The following is a 24,207-nucleotide window of genomic DNA, read 5'->3' on the forward strand; positions in this document are numbered from 1 at the left end:
CTTTTGAATTCATTATTGAACTTTGCCATAACAATGCGATGAATCGCAAAAATTGTAATCGTTGCCCAGCACTAATTATATTATATACACAGTATATTTTCCCAGTACAGATATATATATTTATATATATATATTCTGTAGTCCTGTATTATAACCTCTTCACTATTCTATGTCTTATGTCTTGGATTATTATTTTTACTTTAATTGTCCTTGTTTACATTTTGTAGTCTGAGAAGTGCACGGATGACAGATACAGAACGTGTCGGTGATGTCTACGGTGGCCGGAAACAGCGGCAGAGTGAGACCTCTTCGTCCCCCTCCGCCGCCTCCTCTCTCTGCTCTGTGTTTTAGGAAACGTGGCCTTACTGCAGCATCACCGTTGTATATGTATGAGAAACACACCTCCACCCGTCTGTCAGTCTATCTGCCGCCGCGTCAGTACTACCCTGTCTCTAAAGAAGAAGAACCATGGCTGAGACGGAACAAGCCCCTGATCCCTCCGCCGTCCTGGACGCCCTGAACGCCACGGACTCCAATGGGACCCAGGCGCTCAACGCTACGGTTAAGTTCGTCGCCTCTCCGGAGGGCACGGCGCTGGCATACGGCGGTCTGGTGTTCATGGCGCTGCTGCCCATCTTCTTCGGAGCCCTGCGGTCCGTCACCTGCTCCAAATCTAAGGTAACTTAGAACGGACCTCGGTGATGCGGTTTCACTTCGGCCCCGTCGGTCGTTAGCTTCCACCGTTAGCTGAACACCGGCTAGTTCAGCTAACGGCTAGCTAGTTCAGCTAACGGCTAGCTAGCTCAGCTAACGGCTAGTTAACGGCTCGATGCCGTCTCAAACGTCTTAAATATATTTTCCTCAAACTAAAATCTTTCAAAAGCCCAGGCTACAGACGTATGAAGCTTTATATCTATTAAACATATTCATTACTTTGATTTAAATTTACCAGAAATAAAGGTAGAACTGATATTACAGCTGTTAGCATTTTTTTAACCGTTATTTTCAGGTAACTGACATATTTCATTTCAACTTGTTGCACACAAATATTCTCTGTTGTGGAGTTTTATTTTAGGGTCTTCTTATAGGGGCCCCCAAAACAAAACTATTATTGATTTGTCTCGTGTACCCAGGTGTTTGTTTACACTGCTGTTTACCTGTCGTCACACTGTTTACCTGTAGTCTCACTGTTTACCTGTAGTCTCACTGTTTACCTGTAGTCTCACTGTTTACCTGTAGTCTCACTGTTTACCTGTCGTCACACTGTTTACCTGACTGAGGAGCCAGGCCTGAAAACAGTCACGTGGACAAGTGTAGACGTGTGTTTGAGTGACGTGTACCAGAGTGGATTTATTTGCACTCTTTTGGGGTTTGGTTTTTTTGGTGCACATGCGCAGTTGAGCTTTAGGTAACTGTTAAAACAACCCAAACCGTCCCACATCCTCTCTGCAGCCCGGAAGTGATGATGTTTCACTAACATGACGTCTGGTCGACAGTGGTGGAAAAGTACATTTACTCAAATACTGTACTTGAGTATAATTGAAGGTACTTGTACTTTATGTAACTTTCAACTTCAGCTTTCATTACTTTGCAGATCATGACGTGTAAAAATGAGCTCCGGCCGCAACCTAAAATTATAATCGATTATCAGCGTAATGAGTACCCTGACTTTTTGTACTTTAAGTATATTTTGATGCTAAATACTTTTGTGTTTGAATGAAGGACTTTTACCTGTAACAGTTGTAACACTGTAGTATTGCTACTTTTTGACTGAACCAGTCTGTCTAGTCCTGATCCTCTATGAAGACCATCAGAGCTCTGATGGTCTTGTTTACTGATGGAGGTCTTCATAGAGGATCAGGACTAGACTGGTTCAGGACCAGTTAAAAGTTCACTTTTAAGTGAAAGTAGCATCACTTCTTCCTCCACCTTCTTAAAGAGGACAAATATCACTTCACCTCAAAATGTTTTAATAAATGTAACAACAAACACCTTAAAGTCTCTCATGTATTCATGGATTTAATGCAGCATTAATAGGATTTACATTGGCAGTAATCAGACCATCATTTATCTGAAGGATGTTTGACTGTAGCCTTTAACTTCTGAAGTATCATTAAATAGAAATGAGCTGATGATTATTATTGTCTTGTAAATCAAACAGTTTGCTGAAAGGATAGTTTGAAGAGTAAGGCCATCCTAAAATCCACCTGTTTGGAGTAGATTGTGTTTTCACCACAGAGCTGAAGTTGATCAAATGACACAGTTACACGTTTCAATACATTTGATTTAAATGCTTTTTTTTTTATGTATGAAGAGGGCCGTGTTCCAGCTGACCTAATTACATTTCATTTGAATCCACTAGTTTACAGATTGCTGCCAGCGTTAGAAGTTGAATTAGCTGCTAACTCATTTTCACTGCCAGCTGCATGTCAGTGATGGTGGTTTTGTTTCCACCTCGTGAGTCGGTTGGTGAGTCATCGTGGTAACATGTGTAGCAGGAAACTACCACCGAGGACGTTCACAGGACTTTAACAGCCGTTTATTTGGTTGCCATTGATTTAACAGATAGCTTGGATGTACGGTGGCCAGCGGGGACCAAATTTGAGAAAATACCAAAATAAAAAAAATGGGTATTGTTGTCTCAGGTGTACCTGGGTTTGAATCCAGCTCCTGAACCTTGTTATTCTTCATCTTCTCTCCTCCTCTTCATCCTTCCTGTCTCTCTCTCTCTTCTGTCGGCCATCTTTATAATAACACCTTTAAGCATTCAAACTGTTTCGCTCTCAGAATTCAACAATGACCATTTGTTTCCTGTTGATTTTTGGGCCCTGCTTCCTGTCATCCTTGTTTGCCGATCTGATTCCTCTCTCTCCCTGTCTGTGCACATCTGTCTGTCCATCCATTCCGTCTGTCTGTCCGTCTGTAGGAGCTCGGAGAAAATGAATACGATTCTGGGTTCAGAGTGAGTATGAGAGCCGCTTGTTCACAGCACTAACATCAGTGAATGCACCAACACTGAAGGAGTTTACCATGGAGTTCACTTACTGTCAGTGAGTCAGGAGGGGTCTGTACACTACCTGCTCAGGTACTCTGTTCTCTACCTGCTCAGGTACTCTGTTCTCTACCTGCTCAGGTACTCTGTTCTCTACCTGCTCAGGTACTCTGTTCTCTACCTGCTCAGGTACTCTGTTCTCTACCTGCTCAGGTACTCTGTTCTCTACCTGCTCAGGTACTCTGTTCTCTACCTGCTCAGGTACTCTGTTCTCTACCTGCTCAGGTACTCTGTTCTCTACCTGCTCAGGTACTCTGTTCTCTACCTGCTCAGGTACTCTGTTCTCTACCTGCTCAGGTACTCTGTTCTCTACCTGCTCAGGTACTCTGTTCTCTACCTGCTCAGGTACTCTGTTCTCTACCTGCTCAGGTACTCTGTTCTCTACCTGCTCAGGTACTCTGTTCTCTACCTGCTCAGGTACTCTGTTCTCTACCTGCTCAGGTACTCTGTTCTCTACCTGCTCAGGTACTCTGTTCTCTACCTGCTCAGGTACTCTGTTCTCTACCTGCTCAGGTACTCTGTTCTCTACCTGCTCAGGTACTCTGTACACTACCTGCTCAGGTACTCTGTACACTACCTGCTCAGGTACTCTGTACACTACCTGCTCAGGTACTCTGTACACTACCTGCTCAGGTACTCTGTACACTACCTGCTCAGGTACTCTGTACTCTACCTGCTCAGGTACTCTGTACTCTACCTGCTCAGGTACTCTGTACTCTACCTGCTCAGGTACTCTGTACTCTACCTGCTCAGGTACTCTGTACTCTACCTGCTCAGGTACTCTGTACTCTACCTGCTCAGGTACTCTGTACACTACCTGCTCAGGTACACTACCTGCTCAGGTACTCTGTACACTACCTGCTCAGGTACACTACCTGCTCAGGTACTCTGTACACTACCTGCTCAGGTACTCTGTACACTACCTGCTCAGGTACTCTGTACACTACCTGCTCAGGTACTCTGTACACTACCTGCTCAGGTACTCTGTACACTACCTGCTCAGGTACTCTGTACTCTACCTGCTCAGGTACTCTGTACACTGTTCAGGTACTCTGTACACTGTTCAGGTACTCTGTACTCTACCTGCCCAGGTACTCTGTTCACTACCTGTTCAGGTACTCTACCTGCCCAGGTACTCTGTTCACTACCTGTTCAGGTAGTGGAGCGTTTAGCATCTAAAGAAACAGATATTTCACTCATACTTTATAGTTCGTTTAAACTATTTGATGCAGTTTTCAAACACAAACCTGTATTTTTACTGGTGTGTCACATAATTCACGAGGGTTTGACAGAACAAGTAATTGAAGACAGTGCTCTCCTTTTTAGTGCTGCAGCAAGGATCCTCTTCCTCCTTCTGTCCTTGTCTCCTCTTTCCTTTTATCATTTCTCATATCCGTTTCTTTCCTCCTCTCCACTGTCCCACTTTCTCTCTCTGGGGGGAGTAGAAGGAGGAGAATATATAGGAGGAGGAGACTCTCTGGGAGTAGAGTGTTAAATTAAAGTGACTCTGCCTGCTTTTATTCTCGGTCTTCTTCAGACTGTTGTGATTGATTTGAGGAGACTTCTGACTCTAACGATCTGTATTTGTTCCCTGCGCTGTCCTGACGTATTGTGGCTACACATATCTCACCATGGAGTGTTGCGTAAATGTCACACTCAGGTTTTATTCTGATTAAAACACCTGTGACATGCTGATAATCCTGTTTTATCATCTTTGAGCATGTGTACGGCTCATTCAGAATGAGGTTTTTAATGCAGTTTGTAGCACACTCGTCTCTCTGCTGTTTACGATCAGCTCTGTCTGTGTGTGGAGAAACACACTGTTACGTCCCTTCTCTGTTGTCCAGGGGAAGGATTTAGGGACGAACACAAAATAACCCAAATGAAAACCAACTAGCTCGTGTACCATAAACAACATTTATTGTGCTCACTGACAGTGAAAGATGAGCGAGTCTCACACAAGATTTGGGAGAGGATGGGACAGGTGTGGCCGTGCCAAACAACTGAAACAAAGATAACAGAACTTGGCCTAACTAACCTGAAATCAACAAACAAAATGGCTTCTCTAACTTATCTAAATGTGCTTGACCAAAACCCAAATACAGATGAGGCACCGACCAATAAACCTAGTGTATCTAGACACAGAAAATCCTACGTGTGTGCCAATGTACAGGGTACCCCAGACTCACCTACTGTCCGCAACCTCTCACCACAAACACGAACACGTTCAGTTCTCAGGATTGACATAAACAGTGTGAAATGAAGTCCCCCTGAACGCCGAGGCTTCCTGCCTTTTATCTGTGGCTCTCCCTCCACCGATTGGCACCAGCCTGCCGCTGGTGCCAATCACCAATCAGGACAACTGGCCCCCACAGGTGGAATCCAATCGCCTGATTGATCTGTTAGGAGAACTGAGAGAGAGAGAGAAAAAAAGGAAGGGCAGGAGGGGAGAAAACACAACACGTAACACCACCTACTGTTACATTATGAAGAACGTGGATATCAACAGTCTGGTTTTCTTTTTTTTATATCTCAACGACGACCTTTTTCAATAAGTAGTTAGTCGTGTAAACAGATTAGTAGGATGATTGTCCTTATTTCAGAATAAAACTGAATATTTTCTGCATAGTGTTATTATTACCGATAGGAATGATGGTTCCAAAAGCTAAAAAAGGAGTGACATAGAGACGCCGTATACGTCTCTGGTAGAGACCTGTCAATCACAGTGTAGCCCCGCCCTAAAGCATCCCCTGCTTTATGGTCTGTTTGACTCTAAATGGACCATAATGTACTAAATGAACATCATGCTGTATTGAAGAAGACTTGAAACTAGAGATTGAGACCATAAACTCATGTTTACAATGTTTACTGAGGTAATAAATCAAGAGAGAAGTAGAGTCATTTTCTCATAGACTTCTATACAACCAGAGGAGTCGCGCCCTGGTGGACACTATAGAGAATGCAGCTTTAACACATGAAGCTTTGACTTCACTCTAAAGACCTGGAGGTTCTAGTTTGTGCTCATATCAGGATTGAACTTAGTCTAACTGACTGATATGGAGTTTGTATTGTTTTGAGGTAACTCGTTTTTTAACCTTAACACTGAAAGCTACAACATCCCTCTCTCTAGAGCACAGGTGTCAAACTCAAGGCCCGCGGGCCGAATCCGGCCGCCACGTCGTTTTATGTGGCCCGCGAATCCGCCAGCAAAAAAAACTAAGTTACAATTATTATTATTATTATTATTATTATTTTATTTTTTTTAATTTTGGAAAAGAAATTTAAAGTTAGACTTGGAAATAAAAGTATCCCCATGGTCGAAATTATGAGATATAAAGTTGAAATTCTGAGATAGCATGTTGTCTGTGTACCGACATTAAAACTATCACAACAGGTGGACAGGAGAGGCAACAGCCCGTAAAGAGGTTTTCCAACAAGTGATTGAGTGAGTTGAAAAAGATCGAAAAATAATCCCAAAATGTCCACGAAGAGAAAAATTGATGCAGAGGCAAGAAAATGTAATTTAAGATGGGAAAGTGAAAACATGTCTGTGCTTCAAGGAGAAAAACGGGTCTGTCTTCTGTGTTATGATGCGTGTCGGTGATGAAGGATACAATTCACGTCGGCATTTTGACACCAAACACAGAGCTAAATTTAGCCTCCAAGAAAAACATCAAATTGTCCAAGAATTAAAAGGCAGAGTGCAATCACAGCAGAATATATTTACAGAAGCTACAGCCCAGTGCTGCTAAAGGTATGTGAGCAGGTGAGCTCCGACCAGATACAGACTTTTACAAATGTCAGTTTGTGAAGAAACACCATCGCAGACCGAGTTCAGGAACTAGCAGCAATCTAACAACACAGCTAGCTAAGAGACGAGCAGGTACTCGTCTTCTTCATTAGCTGTTGATGAAAGCACAGACAACACGGACACAGAGCATCTATCAGTGTTTATAAGACCTGATCTCAGTGAGGAGCTCTTGGATGTAGCTGCCATGCACGGGATGACGGCGGGGACATTAGTGATGCAGAGAGGTGACAAAAATAGCTTTGAACAAAGTTAATGTAATAACTTGTGTTTGATGATATTTGTCTTTGTTATTTTCTTTAATAGTTTGATCTTTGATAGAGTAATGTGGGTTTATTAACCCTAAATTAAAATGATTTAAGTTATAATAACAGAAATGTGCTTAAATATCATTTTAAATTTATATAACTGCATGTACAATATTTTTACACTTGAATAAACAATAATCAAATGCAGAGAGAGTTATTTAACAATATGTTAGGAGTAGTTACAGTTATACAGTCTTACAGTTACAACCGGCCCTTTGAGGGAAACATGATGCTGATGTGGCCCAGAGTGAAGATGAGTTTGACACCCCTGCTGTAGAGTGAAACACTTAGCTCTCTGTATTTATCTCTCCTCCCAGAATGCATCAGACATGCCTGAAACGATCACCGGTCGAGACGCAGCGAGGTTTCCCATCATCGCCAGCTGTACTCTGTTTGGGCTCTACCTCTTCTTCAAGGTAACAACAGGGTTTCCTCACCCTTACTCCAGGGGCCTCATGCAGAGAGAGTTTGGACGAACGCGTCCACAACACTCAGTAACGTGTGACGTGTGTTCTGATGCAGGTATTCTCACAAGAGTACATCAACATGCTGCTGTCGGTCTACTTCTTCGGCCTGGGCGTCCTGGCTCTGTCTCACACCATGAGGTAAAGCAACACACTGATGTAGGAGAAGAGAAATACCAAAAACAAGCAATGTCAATTCATTGTACGGGTGGGTGGTAAAAATCAACACAGCATGGAATCGCAATATTTTGATGTTTTGTATCAATATGTGTTTAAGAAAGAGAGTCTTGCCGCTCACCTGAAGTTGCTGTAAACTTTTCAGAGAGAACCAACACACAATGTGGGAGCATTTTAGAAATGTTTCTAGTTTTTTACCATCAGAAAGTGTGAAAAAGGGTTTTACTGTCATCGCTGTCGACCTCGATTAACCCTCTGAACACCTAAGCAGTTTCGGGGCGTCTTTCGCTCCTTCACATGTTTCTCTCTGTGGTCTTGATGTTCTCTGTAACATAAAGTTCTGCTCCTCTATGGAAACAGAACCACCATGATATAAGCAGAGAGAACTAGAACATGTCCATAGTGCAGAAGAAGAAGAAACCATTTTTATTGTCATATACACATACACGAAATTTGACCTCTGCATTTGACCCATCCCTGTATATAGGGAGCAGTGGGCTGCCAATGACAGGCGCCCGGGGAATAACAGTGTCGTGATATCGTATTGGAACTTATTGCGATATCGTATTGTGACTTAGGTATTGTGATAATATATTGTGACATAGCTGTCGTGATGATGTTGTAACGTATTGAAGTAGGTGATTAACTCTTTGCTCTTGTTTCTGTCTCTCAGTCCTCTGATGTCCAGAATCTTTCCCGAGTCTTTCTCAAACAAACAGTACCAGCTGCTCTTCACTCAGGGCTCCGAAGAGTCCAGAGAAGGTGAGAGAGCCTGTTTACTGAGGAGACGTTGTGTTTTATCGTCACATCTGCTGCTGCTGATTACATCTGCACCGATCAATCGCCTACCTGACTGTTATGTCATGTAGTTTGTGTAGAAGAAGACGTAAAGCTCCCAATTTGTAACATCTGCAAGTCCAAAATAATCTGTGGAGGAGCCACATTAAAAACATTTGGAACAACTTTGAGATTTGTTTGAGTGAGAGAACGTCTTGTAATGTAATAATCAACGTTTCGTTATGAACTTGCAGATGAATTTTCAATTTTACCCTGAAAGAAAAGTGACAAAGATTTAGTGTGCTGACCAATAACATCAATCTCTCCGTCTCTCTGCAGAAATAGTGAACTATGAGTTTGACACCAAGAACCTGATTTGTCTGATCATCAGCACCGTGGTGGGAGTCTGGTACCTGGTGAAAAAGGTAACGTCTCACCAGTTCACAGGAGAGTTAAGGGTTAAACATCATCGGCTGTTATTGTTAACTGTCCTGATGATGTCACAGACAGGCAGAGAGCTGATGTCATATTTGTGTTTTTCTCACCACAAGTACTGTTTCTATGATGTCACAGCACTGGATAGCCAATAACCTGTTTGGTTTGGCGTTCGCCCTGAACGGAGTGGAGCTGCTCCACCTGAACAACGTCAGTACCGGCTGCATCCTGCTGGGGGGGCTGTTTGTCTACGACGTCTTCTGGGTGAGACGATTTATTTTTTTAACACACATTCAGTTAAATAAATACATATTGTAATCTATTTTATTGAGTTGCCTTTTAGCGAATGAGTTAATTTAAGTTCTCCCTGGTAAGCAGTGATGCTGTGTACACTGTATGTGTATGACTTTTATTGTGAAAGGTTATGCTCTCACTCTAGCTCTTAACGACCCGTGCAATACACACCCATTATAAAATCTGAAACAGACCCAAGATTTTCCTGAAACTTAATCTGTGACTTCATGAAAACTGTGCTAGCTATCAAAATGTCCCTTTGGCTCAATAAAGTGCAGCGTTTTGTCTACGTTTTAAACTTTTAATCATATTTCTACGTTAATGTACGGCTCGTCAATATGGGCCCAAAGTTAAGTGTTTTTTTTAGCTCTCTTCACACGGAAACCCCATTCAAGTCAATGGGGAAATTTTGCTCAGTTTTTTGGGATTTGTGGGAAAACCGCTGGGCGAATCTCTCCGAAAAATAGATACCACACTATTCCCGATCAGGCCACACGTTTTGATGTATTTTTCACGCCGCTGTTGGCAACGCTGTGTGAGGAGAAGCGTGCCCAACTTTTGGATAAAGATTATTATTAAGCCCGCAGGATTACAGTCAGTGTGGCTTTGTAGCACAAAGGCAGTTTTACTGCCTTTGTGCTACAAAGCCACACTGAATAAATCAGCACCAGCTTTATTCATGTTTGCCCCAAAACAACTTTAACAGACCTAAAAGACACCTGAATCTCTTAATTTAACAGGATCTGTAAGACAAATTAAATCAAATTGTGAGTAGAAATTATGGATTTTTGCTTTTATACATCACTTTAAGTCCCACAAATGTACTTTAAGGACTTGTATAAAGATGAGCCCAGATAACCCAGCAGCACCTGAACGCACCACGACATCTGTGTTCTGATTGGTTCTCTCTGCAGGTATTTGGGACCAACGTCATGGTGACAGTTGCCAGGTCCTTTGAGGCACCGATCAAATGTGAGTACGTGAGATCGGTGGTCGGAGTGTAAATGTTCGTCTCCGAGTGACGGAGACATCTGCTGGACGCGTGGTTTACTCGTCTCCTCTCTCCTCAGTGGTGTTTCCTCAGGATTTGTTGGAGAGAGGACTTGATGCCAGTAACTTTGCCATGTTGGGTCTGGGAGACATCGTCATCCCGGGAATCTTCATCGCTCTGCTGCTGCGCTTTGACGTCAGGTAACGCCCACCTTCTTCTCTCGTCGTCTCTCGTCATCTCTTTTCGTCTCTCTTCTTCTCTCGTCTCTCCTTCTCTCGTCTCTCCTTCTTTCGTCTCTTCTTTGCTCTTCGTCTCTCTTCGTCGTCTCTCTTCGACTTGTCTCTTCTCTTCTCGAGGTAGATATGAGGTTTTAACGTTTCCTTATGATCCTATTTCTTCCTGCAGCCTGAAGAAGAACAGCAGGACGTATTTCTACTCCAGCTTCCTGGCCTACATCTTTGGACTGGGCCTCACCATCTTCGTCATGCACACCTTCAAACACGCACAGGTGCGAGGCAGAGGTCACCTGTACATGTTTCGCGTGTTATATTAATGTAGGAAAAGAAACAGGGAGTCTCTACATGTTATAAATATTAAACTATTTACATGTTTTAGCCTCTCCTCTGCTCTGTTCAGCAGCCTGAAGTTAATTTGCCCTCTGTCTGTCTGTCTGTCTGTCTCTCTCTACCTGTCTGTCTGTCTGTCTCTACCTGTCTGTCTGTCTGTCTGTCTGTCTGTCTGTCTGTCTCTCTCTACCTGTCTGTCTGTCTGTCTCTACCTGTCTGTCTGTCTGTCTGTCTGTCTGTCTGTCTGTCTGTCTGTCTGTCTCTCTCTACCTGTCTGTCTGTCTCTCTCTACCTGTCTGTCTGTCTGTCTCTACCTGTCTGTCTGTCTCTCTCTACCTGTCTCTCTGTCTATCTGTCTGTCTGTCTGTCTGTCTCTCTACCTGTCTGTCTGTCTGTCTGTCTGTCTGTCTCTCTACCTGTCTGTCTGCAGCCCGCTCTGCTCTACCTGGTCCCGTCCTGCGTGGGCTTCCCCGTCGTCGTGGCTCTGCTCAAAGGAGAACTCACGGAGATGTTCAGGTGAGTCACAATGATAATCATTAAGACTTCAAGTGAGTGAGTCAGCATTTTCTCAAATATCTAAAAATGTAAACATAATGTAAATATTAAAAATCCATTTGAAGTACTGAATAGAATTGATGAGTTATTCCCGATGTTGTGATGTGTGGTGACCCACATTTAATGGTCCACGTCTCACAGCTGATTGGTCGGTTTAGTGATCACATGGTTTGATCCTTTCTGCTCTGTGATTGGACGGCAGAATAAACATCTGAGAACAGAAACCGGACCGACCGCTTCTGTCATTTGAGTGAAATGTGATTATAAAACTGGAAGAGGAACGTTTCAGACGACATCAATTATCAAAAATACAGAACACAAGAAAATAAAGATAGAAAATAAAAGATGGCGGCAAGAAATGTTTTCGTCTCCTTCGTCAGACTAAAATCCTCACGAACCAAAAACCCAAAACTGATTTACAGAAACAATCCATCTGTTCATCTGTCAAAAATGTGAGTTTTTGGGATTATGAGAAGTGGAAACGTTGCATCACATTTCTGTGAGCTTGTAATGTTCAGACTGTCAGACTCGTCTCTTCATCATCATCCTCCTCTTTTCTCCATCCTCTCCTCCTCAGCTCTCTTCCTCCTTTTTCTTGCCATGATCTCTCCTCCTCAGCTCCGTCACCACCTCCTCTCTTCTGTCTCTGTCCGTCTCATTCGCTCCTCTCTCGTCCTCTCCTTTGTCCTCTTCTCTCATCCTCTTGTCTTTTGTCCTCTGTCCTCGCCTTTGTCCTCTGTCCTCGCCTCTGTCCTCTCATCCTCGCCTCTGTCCTCTCATCCTCGCCTTTGTCCTCTCGTCCTCTCCTTTGTTCTCATGTCCTCTCGTACTCTCCTTTGTCCTCTCGTACTCTCCTTTGTCCTCTCGTACTCTCCTTTGTCCTCTCGTACTCTCCTTTGTCCTCATGTACTCTCCTTTGTCCTCATGTACTCTCCTTTGTCCTCATGTACTCTCCTTTGTCCTCATGTACTCTCCTTTGTCCTCTTCTCTCGTCCTCTGTCCTCTCCTTTGTCCCCTCTCCTCTGTCCTCTCCTTTGTCCCCTGTCCTCTCCTCTGTCCTCTCCTTTGTCGTCTGACCTCTCTTCCTCTGTCCTGTCCTCTCTTCCTCTGTCCTGTCCTCTCGTCCTCTGTCCTGTCCTCTCGTCCTCTTTTCCTCTGTCCTCTCGGCCTCTTCACTCGTCCTCTGTCCTCTCCTTTCTCCTCTCCTCTGTCCCCTCCTCTCGTCCTCTCCTCTATCCTCTGTCCTCTCATCTCTCATATTTTAGCATGAGATGTCTTTAGTAGCTCTAAACTTTAGAGTTTAAGATTCAAACATTCTCTCTCTCTCTTTCTCCCCCCCCCCCCCTCATCTTTTCTTTCATTTTCATCACCTTTCTTCTTCTTCTTCTTTTCTGTCGTGACCCCCCCCCCCCCCCCCCCCCGGTCAGCTATGAGTCATCAGAGGAGCTCCTCCCCGTCTCTCCTCGGCTCACTTCCTTCCCAACCGTCAGCGGCTCGCCCGCCAGCCTGGCTAGCTCCATGGATGCCTTCTCCATGGCAACAAGCTCCTCCCCCCGTCACAGACGTTTATGGCCCACCCCCATGTAGAGGCCCCGCCCCTCTCTCTATGACCCCCACCCCCACACACACACACACACACACCCTCTCCTGTCTCCCCTGGCCAGGTAATCAGCCCGATGAAAATCATCTCAATACATTCATTAGAAATAATTACATGTATTTAATTTTCATTGTGCAAAAGTGACATTTTAAATGTATATATATCTATATATTATGATTTATATTTATATTAAATAAAATAATAATTAAAATATTTAATTTTAGATTTCTAGTTTTGTAAATAAAGAACATTTTTAAACTACGGAGAGAATTCTCACGGATCAGATACGATTCATTTAAATGTTTCACAATAAAAGCTTCCTTGTTCTGAGATGAATCCACTGGAGTGCCGCAGGGCTTTTATTTTGAAACAGTGTTGAGTTTGTGTTCACGGCTAAATGCCGGAATCAAAAATTTGAGCTTCAAAACTAAAATATGAATTATTAATAAATGCGTTTCTAATATATAAATAAAGCAGATGTTATAGTTTGTATTATTTTATGGTTTGTTTTAATGAATGAATGAATGAATGAATAAAGTTCTGCTGATTGATAATGAAGACAACTGTTCTGATGATGATTTTGTTTCTTCCTCCTCTTCCTCCCCTTCTTCTTTCTCTTCCTCCTCTCAGGTATGAGGAGACTCCTCCTGAAGACACAGACTCGGAGGTTAAAGAGGACTCGGAGACAGAGAAGAAGGACCAATAGCCCCCCCGCCCCCCCAACACTTCTCATCCAGCCTGCTGCCACCAAGTCATCTCCCTGAAGCCCCTCCCACCAGTGAGGGGGGCGTAGCTAATGTTGTTTGTCTCTGAAGGAAGATTAGGAGATTAGGTTGTTTTTGGTGACAACGGAGCGGATGATTCTTCTCTCAGCTGCTCTCACAGGAACCTTCATCCCACCGAGTGTCGTCTTGGTTCTACGTTTCATAAAGTTTAACTAAATGTGTTTAATCTGAATGAGCACCTGGAAGCATCATGAACCTCATCCTCGTGTGTTTGCAGCTCGTCGGCTCCGATGGACCAGAAACCGTTAGTGTGTTCAGACCAAACGCAGAGACGAGTTTTACACTCGCGTTCTTCAAATCCCACTTTTCTGTGGCGCTAATGTTCGTGCCGGCTGTCGTTGAGTTCAACCAACAGTTTCCAAATTGACCGTATGGTCCGATGGCTTCTTCTTCTTCTTGTGTAGATCCAAAGCTCCATGTGTTAAAGCTGCATTCTCTCTACTGTCCATCAGGGGGCGACTCTTTAAGGGAAACGCGGGTGCGCTAGTTTGTTAGCTTTGCGTTTGGTCTGAACGCACCGTTTCAGGCTCGCACTGTTTGAAGGAGCGTGTTGGTTTAAACAATTAGAAAAGACCTCCGAGTGAAACACGCTTTGTGTTTTAAAGCCTCCAAACGAGCCACGTCGTCCTTCCTATAAATCCTGTCCAGTGAATCTGAGCTCGTACCGCACGCTTTCCTTACTTCCTGCTTTTATTTTGACGCTGCTCATTCTGCCTTCTGCTTTCTCACATCAGTGTTTTCAGTCTTGTTTTACTTTGTTTTACTTTGTTTCTTGTTGAAGGCCAGAACTTTGAGAGGACGGATCCCTGATGGACAGGTTGTATAACGTTCTGGCCTGTGAGGAGTAAAGGGAGGAGGAGGCAGGACTGAACCCCCTGCGCTGATCATCTTCCAGTCCTCATTCTCAGATCTTATTGGTGGAGAGGCTGCGAGGGGGTGGGGCCCCGTGGCCCCTCTCATCCAATAGGCTGTGAGAATGAGGGAGCTTCGTTTTTTTTCTTCCAAAAAGCATTCCCAGTTTTGATTTAATTGTAATTTTTATTATTATTATTAGCTTAGAAAGCCATGAAATCAGAGGCGGATTTGATAAATTACCTAAAACCCTTTTTGTCATGAAAAACATTTCTGGACTGAAACAAATGTGAAGCTCAATAAATTCACCTGAAGCTGATTTCTGTCACTTGGACTTATCCTGCACACCTGTAGGCGACGCATCAACGATCCAAGTCAGAATACGTAACACAAATGTCAACAGTTATAGCTAGAAGTCGTGTATCTGATGTTCATGGACTACTTCAGCAGTTTCACAGCACTTCTGTAACGTGTGACTCAAAAGAGGCGTAAAATACAACATAATCAAAAATGAAGCAGCTGAGGACGAGATGTCCCGCATACAGCTCAAGTTACAAAAGCTTCTGGAAAATACATTTCCCATAATGCACAGTAGACACTAAAGGGGTTTTAGTTTCAGAATTTCAAAATAAAAGTTCAAATTTAGATTGCAAAAGTTGTAAATTTGAGAGAAAAGTCTTCTTGGATTTTAAATATAAATGTAACTCTTCAAAGTAAAGACTATCACATTTTAGATAACTTTATATTCATTTGACAGGTTTTTTTTAATGGCATTTGAGGAAATAATTTTAATTTAAAGTCTCTTTAGGACACCGTGCATTATTCACAAAGGTTTGGTGTGTTTTCATAAAATCTCTTTAGCTTCTGGGATGCTGAGGAAGAGAAAACCCTCCGACTGGTCGTGTTCAGCCTCTCGTTCTCGATGTTGCTTTGTTAAGAGATGCACCGTTTTGTATTTTGATGTAAAACATAAGCAGAAATAGAAGTTTCACGCTCATATTCACCTCAGTGACGGTCAGTAGCCCCTCATCGTTTTAAATGGACCTGTAACCTTTTTCTTTGTCTTTCTCTGGTTGACTTTGTGCAGGACGTTACGGCTCCGGCTATCTATTTTATTTGCAATAAACCTTTTTGGTGTTTTGATCACCGTATTGAGAAGCATAACTCTGAGTCAGTCTGGTTCTTTGATGCTTGAATCCAGTGTTTCTATCTTCCATCACCAGCAGAACTCAAATGTTTTAAATAGCTCTTCTTAATCTTCTTACTTTGAGACTGTTTCGATGTTTTTCTTCAGTATAACCGAGATTTAAAGTAAAGTGTTTAGAGAACAACAGGGGAGCTAGAACAGATCCCTGAGGAACTCCACGATTAACATGTATGACACATCATACAATAGCTATAATAGTTTTAATATATGCAACTGAATATCTAATTATGGTATTTAACCTCTATACTGAATAAATTAAAATACGCTGTGGTCGATATGACACGGTTTTCTTAAGATAAAAAAGAAAGTGTCCAAGATTTAGAAAACATTCTTGATACATCTTTGAAATATATTTTATTTTATCTAACTGCTCAAAATTCTAATTTAAATTGAAGATGAATGCAAAATAGGAAGTTAGTACAAAGTTTACATTCAAACAGTTTCACATTCCTCACTATACCTTCTGCAAAACAAACACGTTCAAGTCTCTGGACTCGGGCATATGTAGCGTAAAATATGTAGTTTAAGGAAAATGCAATGGATCAATCAGCCAAGTGTGACGGTGTAATAACACTCGATGCATTGCTTACTTATTTGTTCATTATTTGTTTATTTAGATGTAAGTGTGTTGACCTTTTGACATTAGGCTTTTATTCTGAAAACAGATTAAAAGTACAACATAATTCTAGCTTGCTTTATCCTTTCGTTCAACAATTAGTTTATTTACTTCATTGTTTTGTAGTTTTAGGGGTAAAAGTAATTTTTCTGACATATTTCTGCGCTCAAGATAAGACAAACTTATTCTGAAGTAATGTTTTGCTAATTTAGTCATTTGTTTATTTAGATGCAAAATTACGCGTTAACCTTTTGACATTAGTTCCGTTTTTTAAATAAAAGCCTATTATTTATTTTTGCTGCGTAAATGGTCTTCCATAGTTGAAGACATTTATTCTGAAAATTAAAAAAGACTACCCGGATGTGGTCACTCGTACTTCCTGCTGCCGGTGGAGGCGGAACTAAAGTGGAGAGAGACTCTTGTGTCCACAGCGGTTACTAGCTCGCTGCTAGCGCTGTTAGCTTCTTCCTGCCTGTGTATGTATGTGTGTGTGTGTCTTTAGCTCTTTTAGTTTAAAATGGGAGAAGCAGACGTGACGCTGAATCAACCCGACGAGAAGCCTCCAGACTCCGGCCTGGGTCCCGGAGAGGACTCGGTGGTCTGGAGCCACGAGGTGGAGGTCTGTCTGTTTCACGCGATGATCGGACACAAACCCGTCGGTAAGAAAGGAAGCTAACGTTCGTTAGCCTGTTAGCTTCAAGGAGCCGTTAATAACGGCCGTTTTGACCCACAGTTAAGTTTCTCAAACTGAGGGTCGCGGACTCTTCTTTGACTCTTAAAGGGGGTCCAGAAAAATATACATTTTAGTATTTGTGGTAGTTGTAGATGTTTAATGTGACGTCATTTAGTTTGAACTGATTACAAACCACAACAGATCTTATTCGTATACATTAAGATTATAGCTGACGTTACTTATACAACCGAAGATATCCAAAAGTACTGTGATCCTTAACTCAAGCAAAAGTACAAATACCTCCATTACTATAAAAGTCCTGCTTTTCAAAATGTGTTCTTGAGTAAAAGTTTAGAAGTATTTACTGAAAGTATTAAAGTAAAAGTACTCATGATGCAGAATGGGTCCTTTCAAAGTGTTGTATTATTAATATATTCTATTTTTGTCACTAACAAACACATTTAGTGCAGAATTACAGTTATAATAAAAAATACACACGTTGAATTTCTTTGATAAACACTGGAATCTAAATATCCCACATGTTTCAAGTGGAGACTATCTATCCATCTATCGATCTATCGATCTATCGATCCAAACTATACAGCTTGAAGGTACTGTTTGATTTGACACTCCTGTTTTGGTGTTATCTCTCTTTTTTTTTTCCTGTTAAAGAAAAAAAATAAAGGTTTTACGTGTTTTGTTTGTTCTTTCTGTTGGAAGGAAAAATGAAGTATTTATTTATTTATTTGTGGTACATTCCTTCTTCCTCGATGGAGGTTGGTTCTCGACCGATCGATCGATCGATCGATCGATCGATCGATAGATATAGTCAGAGTGTCTCCTCCTTGTTGTCACATGACTGTTGGTCTCAGATCAATCAATCATGACTTCATAGTTTCACAACTTAGTGTTTCTACACAATCTGGTTAAAGTGAACTCTTTATTAGAGGAGACATTTATAATGAGAACACGAGGAATAAAAGGTAGAACCCAGAACCCACTGGTGGAATAAAAAAAGCATGTTTTCTTTAACCTCCTGCACCCCGCGAGGACGCCGGCGTCCTCGATCCCCTCCCCTTCCGTTCGTACGGCTTGCTTCCGCAAAATACGTCACAAAACATGACCGTGTTTGGTATCCCAGCATGCCCCAAATCCTCATCTTTGCAAAGAAAACATCGATTTTCTTTCATTTCTTATGGATTTTGTCACAAAAGGAGCCCAAACACACACTGTCCAAAGTCACCATAACCGCTGCAAGTCGGATCTTGCAGCATTTCGACGGAAAAAGACACATTACAGACCCGACAATGTGCTAGCGGATCTTACCATGGAACTAGTGCCTTCAGAAAACGCTAGTCCTTAAAGTACAAACCTTGACTGTTTCTTACGTAAGCCGTAAACCAACGTATAACCTTAGTGTAACTGAGCTACCGGCATACTCGATCGTGCGCTCGGTCGCAGCCATTACGCACAGCAAGTCCGCTACTCACACACCACGTCTTCGACCATATATACATAGTTTTTGCAATTTGCAAAGGCTAAAAATAAAATAATATAATATCAAAATATAAAGGGAGAAACACCTTTAGTGTGTCAGAATATCATTTGGTCACCATGTGTCCATTTGGGTCTCCGAATATCCTTTTAGAGCTCCGCCTGGATCTCTTCATGGAAGAAACACTGTAGAATGGTCATACTTTGTCCAATCTTCTTCAAATTTGAGGCAGTTGTTCACTGATAGTGTAGTTACAGCCCTATACTGTCACTTACCTGTACAGATACAGCCACAGGCAGTTATTTATACTGAAAGACACTTTATTTTTGGGGGGACAAAAATCTTCAATTTTTACTGACTTTAAAGGCCTGATCTGTATGACCTACAGGTGTTCTGACACTTCCACAAGGAACCTTATGGGGTTTTCTTTCTAGAAAGACCTCATTGATGCATATAGTCAGAGTGGTTCAGAAGCTACAGCCATTTTAATTTGGGTATGTCATTTTAGGCGGTTTTGCTCCAAAATAGGGTGGAGTTGGAAAAGGTTTAAACAATCGTCAAAACTACACCGTTCATCAGTCAGAAGCTGTAAAATACGTCATTATTGTCAGATTTGCATCTTTCCGACTGTCATTGAACACATGTTCCATCAGAAACGTTTATCACACTGTGTAGTCTGGACCCAGTGAGTGTAACTGCCTCTCTCTTCCCCCTCTCTCCCTCTCTCCCTCCCCCCCCCCCCCCTCTCTCTCTCTCTCTCTCCAGGAGTGAACCGTCACTTCCACATGATCTGCATCAGAGACAAGTTCAGTCAGAACATCGGCCGGCAGGTTTCCTCCTCCGTCATCTGGGATCATCTGGGGACCATGTACGACATGCAGGCCCTGGTGAGGACACACACACACACACACACACACACACACATATGTCTGAGCATCAGCTGACCGAGCTCATCATCTGTGTGTGTGTGTGTGTGTGTGTGTGTGTGTGTGTGTGTGTGTGAGATGCAGCACGAGTCAGAGATCCTGCCGTTTCCAAACACAGAGAAGAGCTTCTCTCTGCCTGATGACATCATCCAGGAGGTGAAAGAAGGTGAGAGGTGTGAAGTGAACTGTGAGGAGACAAACTAGGAGACAACCTCCAGTGAAGTCAAAGCTTCGTGTTAAAGCTGCATTCTCTCTAGTGTCCACCAGGGGGCGACTCCTCTGGTTGTATAGAAGTCTATGAGAAAATGCCTCTACTTCTCTAAAAACCATTTCTCTGTTTGTTCAGGGAAGCTGGGCTCAGAGGAGGAGACCAAAGAAGAGTTCAGGATGGAGAGAGAACCTCCAGCTACACATGAAGAAGGTGCAACTAGTATTTACGTGTTTGTTTACCTCATGAGTTTGTTTGTTTCAGGTCATACTGTTTCTTATCATGTAACTTCCTGTCAAACGTCACAGAACACAACAAGAGGTTTGGTTGGAAACATGAAAATGTTTTATACGTTTTAATACTTAAAATGTTTGGTGTTGATGCCACTTCCTGTCTGTCCCTCTCGTCTCCAGGCAGCAACTCGTCGGTGAAGATGTCGGAGCGAACGAGCAGCAGTCGGGACAAGGAGAGAGAGCGGGACAAGGAGAAAGGAGGGAGTGAAGGAGGAACTGCAGGAGGAGGAGGTGGAGGAGGAGGAGCAGGTGGAGGAGGTGGTAAGGAGGCCGAGAAGAGGAAGAGGAGTCGAGCGGCCGAGAAGCTGCTGTCGTCCTCCAACCCGGCGAGTCCGGGAGGAGCCAAGAGGAGACGCACCTGAGAGGTGGACAGACAGAGACAGAGAGAGAGAGAGACGGCTGCAGTCAGAGTGACAGAAAAATATGAAGAAGAAGAAGAATCTGCCGTCACTGGAGTCAAACCTGCGAGCTGCGTGTCACGTGACCGCCTGATGGCCGCGCTGCGAAACAGGCCGGAGGAGGAGGAGGAGGAGGAGGAGGAGGAGGTGGAGGAGGTTGTGGATGAGCTTGCAGCGTCTTTTCATTGTGTTGTTTTAGTTTGACTCTGTGAGACTCAGATGTCTCGTGTTCTGTACGTGTCTCTAACAAAGAGGATCAGAACCACAGAGATCCTCTTTATTTATTATTCTTTTTATTCCACTCATTCTTCTTCTTCTACCCAAGTCAAAACCAGGCGCCTACATTACCCACAATGCAACTCGACCGCTGACAATTCACGCAGAGGTTTTGTGTTCTTAGAGATGCGACGGATCATAAATCTCACCACAAAATACAAAAAGGAGTAAATATAACTTTTTTTCCCACTGATACTAGTTATTGATTATTAATGATCCATATTAACAGATACAGATCCCTTTGATGTTTATTAGAGCAGCTGGTCTACGAGGATCCAGACTGTTTATCTTCTTGCCATCGTCCCAAAAATCATTTCAACGCTCTGAGGTCTGTAAACCATCAAAAATACTAAATGTTATACTTTTACTTTGTTACTTGTTTACTTTCATAGTTTTTTTTCTTCATAAAAACACAATTCAAATGATTAGGAAATAAAAGATTGTATTTATATTGATAAATAAATCTCATTATTATCTTTACTGATGTATAATAATGTTCTTAGAGCTCGTGTTAGGAAGTTAAACATCATAATTCATCTCTAATATATATTTTATATTCATAAACATCTCATTCAAACTACTAGATTTATTCTAGTTTATCACCAAAACTACATTTTACAGATGACATGTGAACACATCATGATAACGTTATAATGTACCTTCAGCCAGTACTCATGTTCACTGAGCAGAGCCTGAAGGCATCATCATGTAACTGAAGTGCACCTCCGTTGGTTAGCCGTTAGCGGTGCTGCTAACGTTACTAGCTCTCCTCCTGTTGGTTAGCCGTTAGCGGTGCTGCTAACGTTACTAGCTCTCCTCCTGTTGGTGAGCCGTTAGCGGTGCTGCTAACGTTACTAGCTCTCCTCCTGTTGATTAGCCGTTAGCGGTGCTGCTAACGTTACTAGCTCTCCTGTTGGTTAGCCGTTAGCGGTGCTGCTAATGTTACTAGCTCTCCTCCTGTTGCTTTAAACACTGATTGGTTGTTTACAATGAAACATTATCAGAGATCAGAGACTAGAAACACATGTTCTACTGAGTCAGTAAAACTTTATTTACACTGTGACGGTTAACGTTGCGTCGGTCCGTTACACCTCTGCTAGTTAGCGGTTAGCGTAGCCTGGAGATGAGCAGCAGGTCTCACTTCTCTTTAACTCGTCTGGATTTCTTTACTTTTCCTGTAAACTTGTCGTCTTTAACCGACTGCTGAATCAAGCACCCGTCTCCGATGTGATCGGCCGATTGGATGCTCGTTGTTGGAGGTTATCGCCTTTATTCCGACGCTTCTGACAGGTTTAAACTCCGCCCACCAGGTCGTGAAAGTGAAACTTAGGGTTTGTGAGTTGAAACAAAAAGATCCATGTTTGGGTTTTTTGGTAACTTTAGCACTAAGTACGTAAGTAACAAAACAAAAAAAAGTACAGGAGACACCAACAGTGGTCTCCAGGGTGAAAGTCCCGCCTCAATTCCATCCAAACTACCACGACCACTAGAGGGCGACGTCATCGTCTGTAACCGTCTCTGTGAGGGAAGCGGCCGACTCGAGTGACATCACTCGAGGACGTTTATCAAACCCCCGCTGAGCTGGTCTACATCCTGGTACTTTGGTCTCTGTGGCTGCGTGCAGACGAGTTGACTCCTCCCACCTGAGCTGTAGAAGAAATCATGAAACTCGATGTTTTATTGACGGCTGACATTTGATCTTTGTGTTGAAGGTCCTTCTGCTTTTATTATCGTTTTATTCGACAGGTTTTAAAGAGACGGTTTGAGATTTTTGTCTTTTTATTGTTCGACTGTTCAACTTAAGGCAATAAGTCGCATTGTTTTATTTCTCCTAAATGGATTTTGTACGTATTTTTGAGTATTTTTGTGTTTCTTTTCTTCTTATTTCGTGCAGTCTGATGCCGACAGTCACATGACTGCGGAGTCTCAAACAGGAAGTGATCGGTTTCATCTTCAGACCGCCAAAATATAACATTTCTTTTTGGTTTTTCATTGTTAATTTATTGATGTTTGAGGCTGTTTGTGTCATTAAAGATGAACTCGGATCAGTTTCGTCTCCTCTCGTTCCTCAACGGACAAAACCTGGAAAATAACTAAGTACATTTACTCCAGTACAGTTTTGATGTACTTGTACTTTGCTTCAATTTCTGTGCTACTTTATACTTATATAAGTACTTCACTACAGCATTAGTGACTTTACAGACAAACATTTAAATATAAAACATACAATCGTTTAAGAAGATGTTGATTTACTGCTTTATTATGAAGCAAGAAAGAGTTATTTTAAAATGCAAAGCAAAGGGTTGTTGTTAATTAACTTAAATATTTCATAGATATTATTTATATTTTTTGTGCTCCATGTTGAGTTTGATTTTTTAGTATTGTTCTAAATTATGTTAGTTACTTTTTTATTATTGTACTATTTATATATATATATATATATATAGAGAGAGAGAGAGAGAGAGTTTTTCTGTGGCCTCTTGACGTCTTCTCAAATATTTCTCTTTTTTTATTTTTTTCATTATCGAGGTTTTATTGATGTTTGTGCAAAATAATATATGATCGGATCTAATTGTCGGGTTGTATTTCAGCCTCAGACTCTAATTATTCTCATTTCTTTGTTCATGTGAATCCTCCGGTCTTCATACGTTAGCTCAGGTTTTAGGACGAGCTTCAGGATACTTTAGTTTATTACATTTATTGATTACAGAGAGAAAAAGTGAGAATTATTAACAGAACAGATGTAGATGTTAAATGTTGGACTTTTATTGTGAAGGTTAAATCAACAGAACTTTAATTGTCCTGTTAGAGCTGCAGTGTGTCCTCGTGGACACCAGGGGGCACCGTCATCCTGCTGCTGAGCTTCACTTCCGGTTCTTCATCAGCACCAGAAAATCCTCTTCAGAAAAACATGTTTTTATTCATGAGTAAACATGGCCTCCGTGTCAAAATGGTTTGACAGGAAACTTAAAAATAATTTAAGTTTAATAGAAAACAATCATCCATTAATCTTCCTCGATTCATAGATTGGTCAATAAAATATCAGATTGTGAAGAAAAATTATTGGATTTTTATTTGGATAATTATTGAGTATTTCTTTCATTTCAAAAACATATTTCATTACACATATATATATATATATATATATATGTTTTTTCATCGTACATTTTTCAGTGTATGAGTCTTGACGTTTGCAGTACTTTTTATTATTTTCCTCATGCTATGTTTATTTTTTTGTATGTGTGATATTTACTGCCATCTCTTTCTTTATGAAGCAATAATCAACCAATGAGTGGCAATGAAATAAAACTCTTTACGCTTCCTTCTGTGTGAAATTAAAAAGAAAATACTTAAATGATTGTGTTGTCATCACAATTGCTGCCCATGAATTAGATGTCGGCCTACTGATCGATTAGTCCTTTAATTAAAGCTTTAATTCTTATTTAATTGT

The 24,207-nt window shown here is 41.9% G+C and overlaps 2 protein-coding genes across 5 annotated transcripts; both read left to right on the forward strand.

Annotated features, from left to right (window-relative positions):
* The first annotated feature begins 315 nt into the window (after positions 1-315).
* On the forward strand, positions 316-15,828 carry hm13 (histocompatibility (minor) 13). Of its 3 annotated transcripts, XM_076101904.1 has the most exons (12): positions 317-678; positions 2,927-2,962; positions 7,486-7,584; positions 7,691-7,773; positions 8,483-8,571; positions 8,926-9,011; positions 9,160-9,285; positions 10,230-10,287; positions 10,386-10,506; positions 10,712-10,814; positions 11,303-11,388; positions 13,658-15,828. In XM_076101904.1, the coding sequence occupies exons 1-12, from the start codon at positions 469-471 to the stop codon at positions 13,731-13,733; spliced, it is 1,173 nt and encodes a 390-aa protein (XP_075958019.1). In that variant the 5' UTR covers positions 317-468; the 3' UTR covers positions 13,734-15,828. The 3 variants fall into 3 exon arrangements, with proteins under 3 accessions (XP_075958035.1, XP_075958019.1, XP_075958026.1); XM_076101920.1 differs by lacking the exons at positions 2,927-2,962; positions 13,658-15,828 and adding an exon at positions 12,855-13,139 and having other exon boundaries at positions 316-678; XM_076101911.1 differs by lacking the exon at positions 2,927-2,962 and having other exon boundaries at positions 319-678.
* A 1,047-nt stretch (positions 15,829-16,875) lies between these two features.
* Positions 16,876-21,236, forward strand: mrgbp (MRG/MORF4L binding protein). Of its 2 annotated transcripts, none has more exons than XM_076101934.1 (5): positions 16,876-17,146; positions 19,421-19,542; positions 19,660-19,747; positions 19,928-20,002; positions 20,203-21,236. In XM_076101934.1, the coding sequence occupies exons 1-5, from the start codon at positions 17,005-17,007 to the stop codon at positions 20,442-20,444; spliced, it is 669 nt and encodes a 222-aa protein (XP_075958049.1). In that variant the 5' UTR covers positions 16,876-17,004; the 3' UTR covers positions 20,445-21,236. The 2 variants fall into 2 exon arrangements, with proteins under 2 accessions (XP_075958049.1, XP_075958060.1); XM_076101945.1 differs by having other exon boundaries at positions 16,880-17,146; positions 19,666-19,747.
* Positions 21,237-24,207: the final 2,971 nt, after the last annotated feature.

The sequence above is a fragment of the Anarhichas minor genome, unplaced genomic scaffold (assembly GCF_050575085.1).
Source record: "Anarhichas minor isolate MPS153535 unplaced genomic scaffold, ASM5057508v1 ptg000003l, whole genome shotgun sequence".
NCBI classification, from domain to species: Eukaryota; Metazoa; Chordata; class Actinopteri; order Perciformes; family Anarhichadidae; genus Anarhichas; species Anarhichas minor.

Coding starts and splice junctions, on each gene's coding strand:
- hm13 (XM_076101920.1), top strand. CDS start 469: ATGGCTGAGACGGAACAAGCCCCTGATCCCTCCGCCGTCCTGGACGCC. Junction 9,012..9,159: donor TCTGGTACCTGGTGAAAAAG/GTAACGTCTCAC, acceptor ATGATGTCACAG/CACTGGATAGCCAATAACCT. Junction 9,286..10,229: donor TTGTCTACGACGTCTTCTGG/GTGAGACGATTT, acceptor TTCTCTCTGCAG/GTATTTGGGACCAACGTCAT.
- mrgbp (XM_076101934.1), top strand. CDS start 17,005: ATGGGAGAAGCAGACGTGACGCTGAATCAACCCGACGAGAAGCCTCCA. Junction 17,147..19,420: donor GATCGGACACAAACCCGTCG/GTAAGAAAGGAA, acceptor CTCTCTCTCCAG/GAGTGAACCGTCACTTCCAC. Junction 20,003..20,202: donor TCCAGCTACACATGAAGAAG/GTGCAACTAGTA, acceptor TCTCGTCTCCAG/GCAGCAACTCGTCGGTGAAG.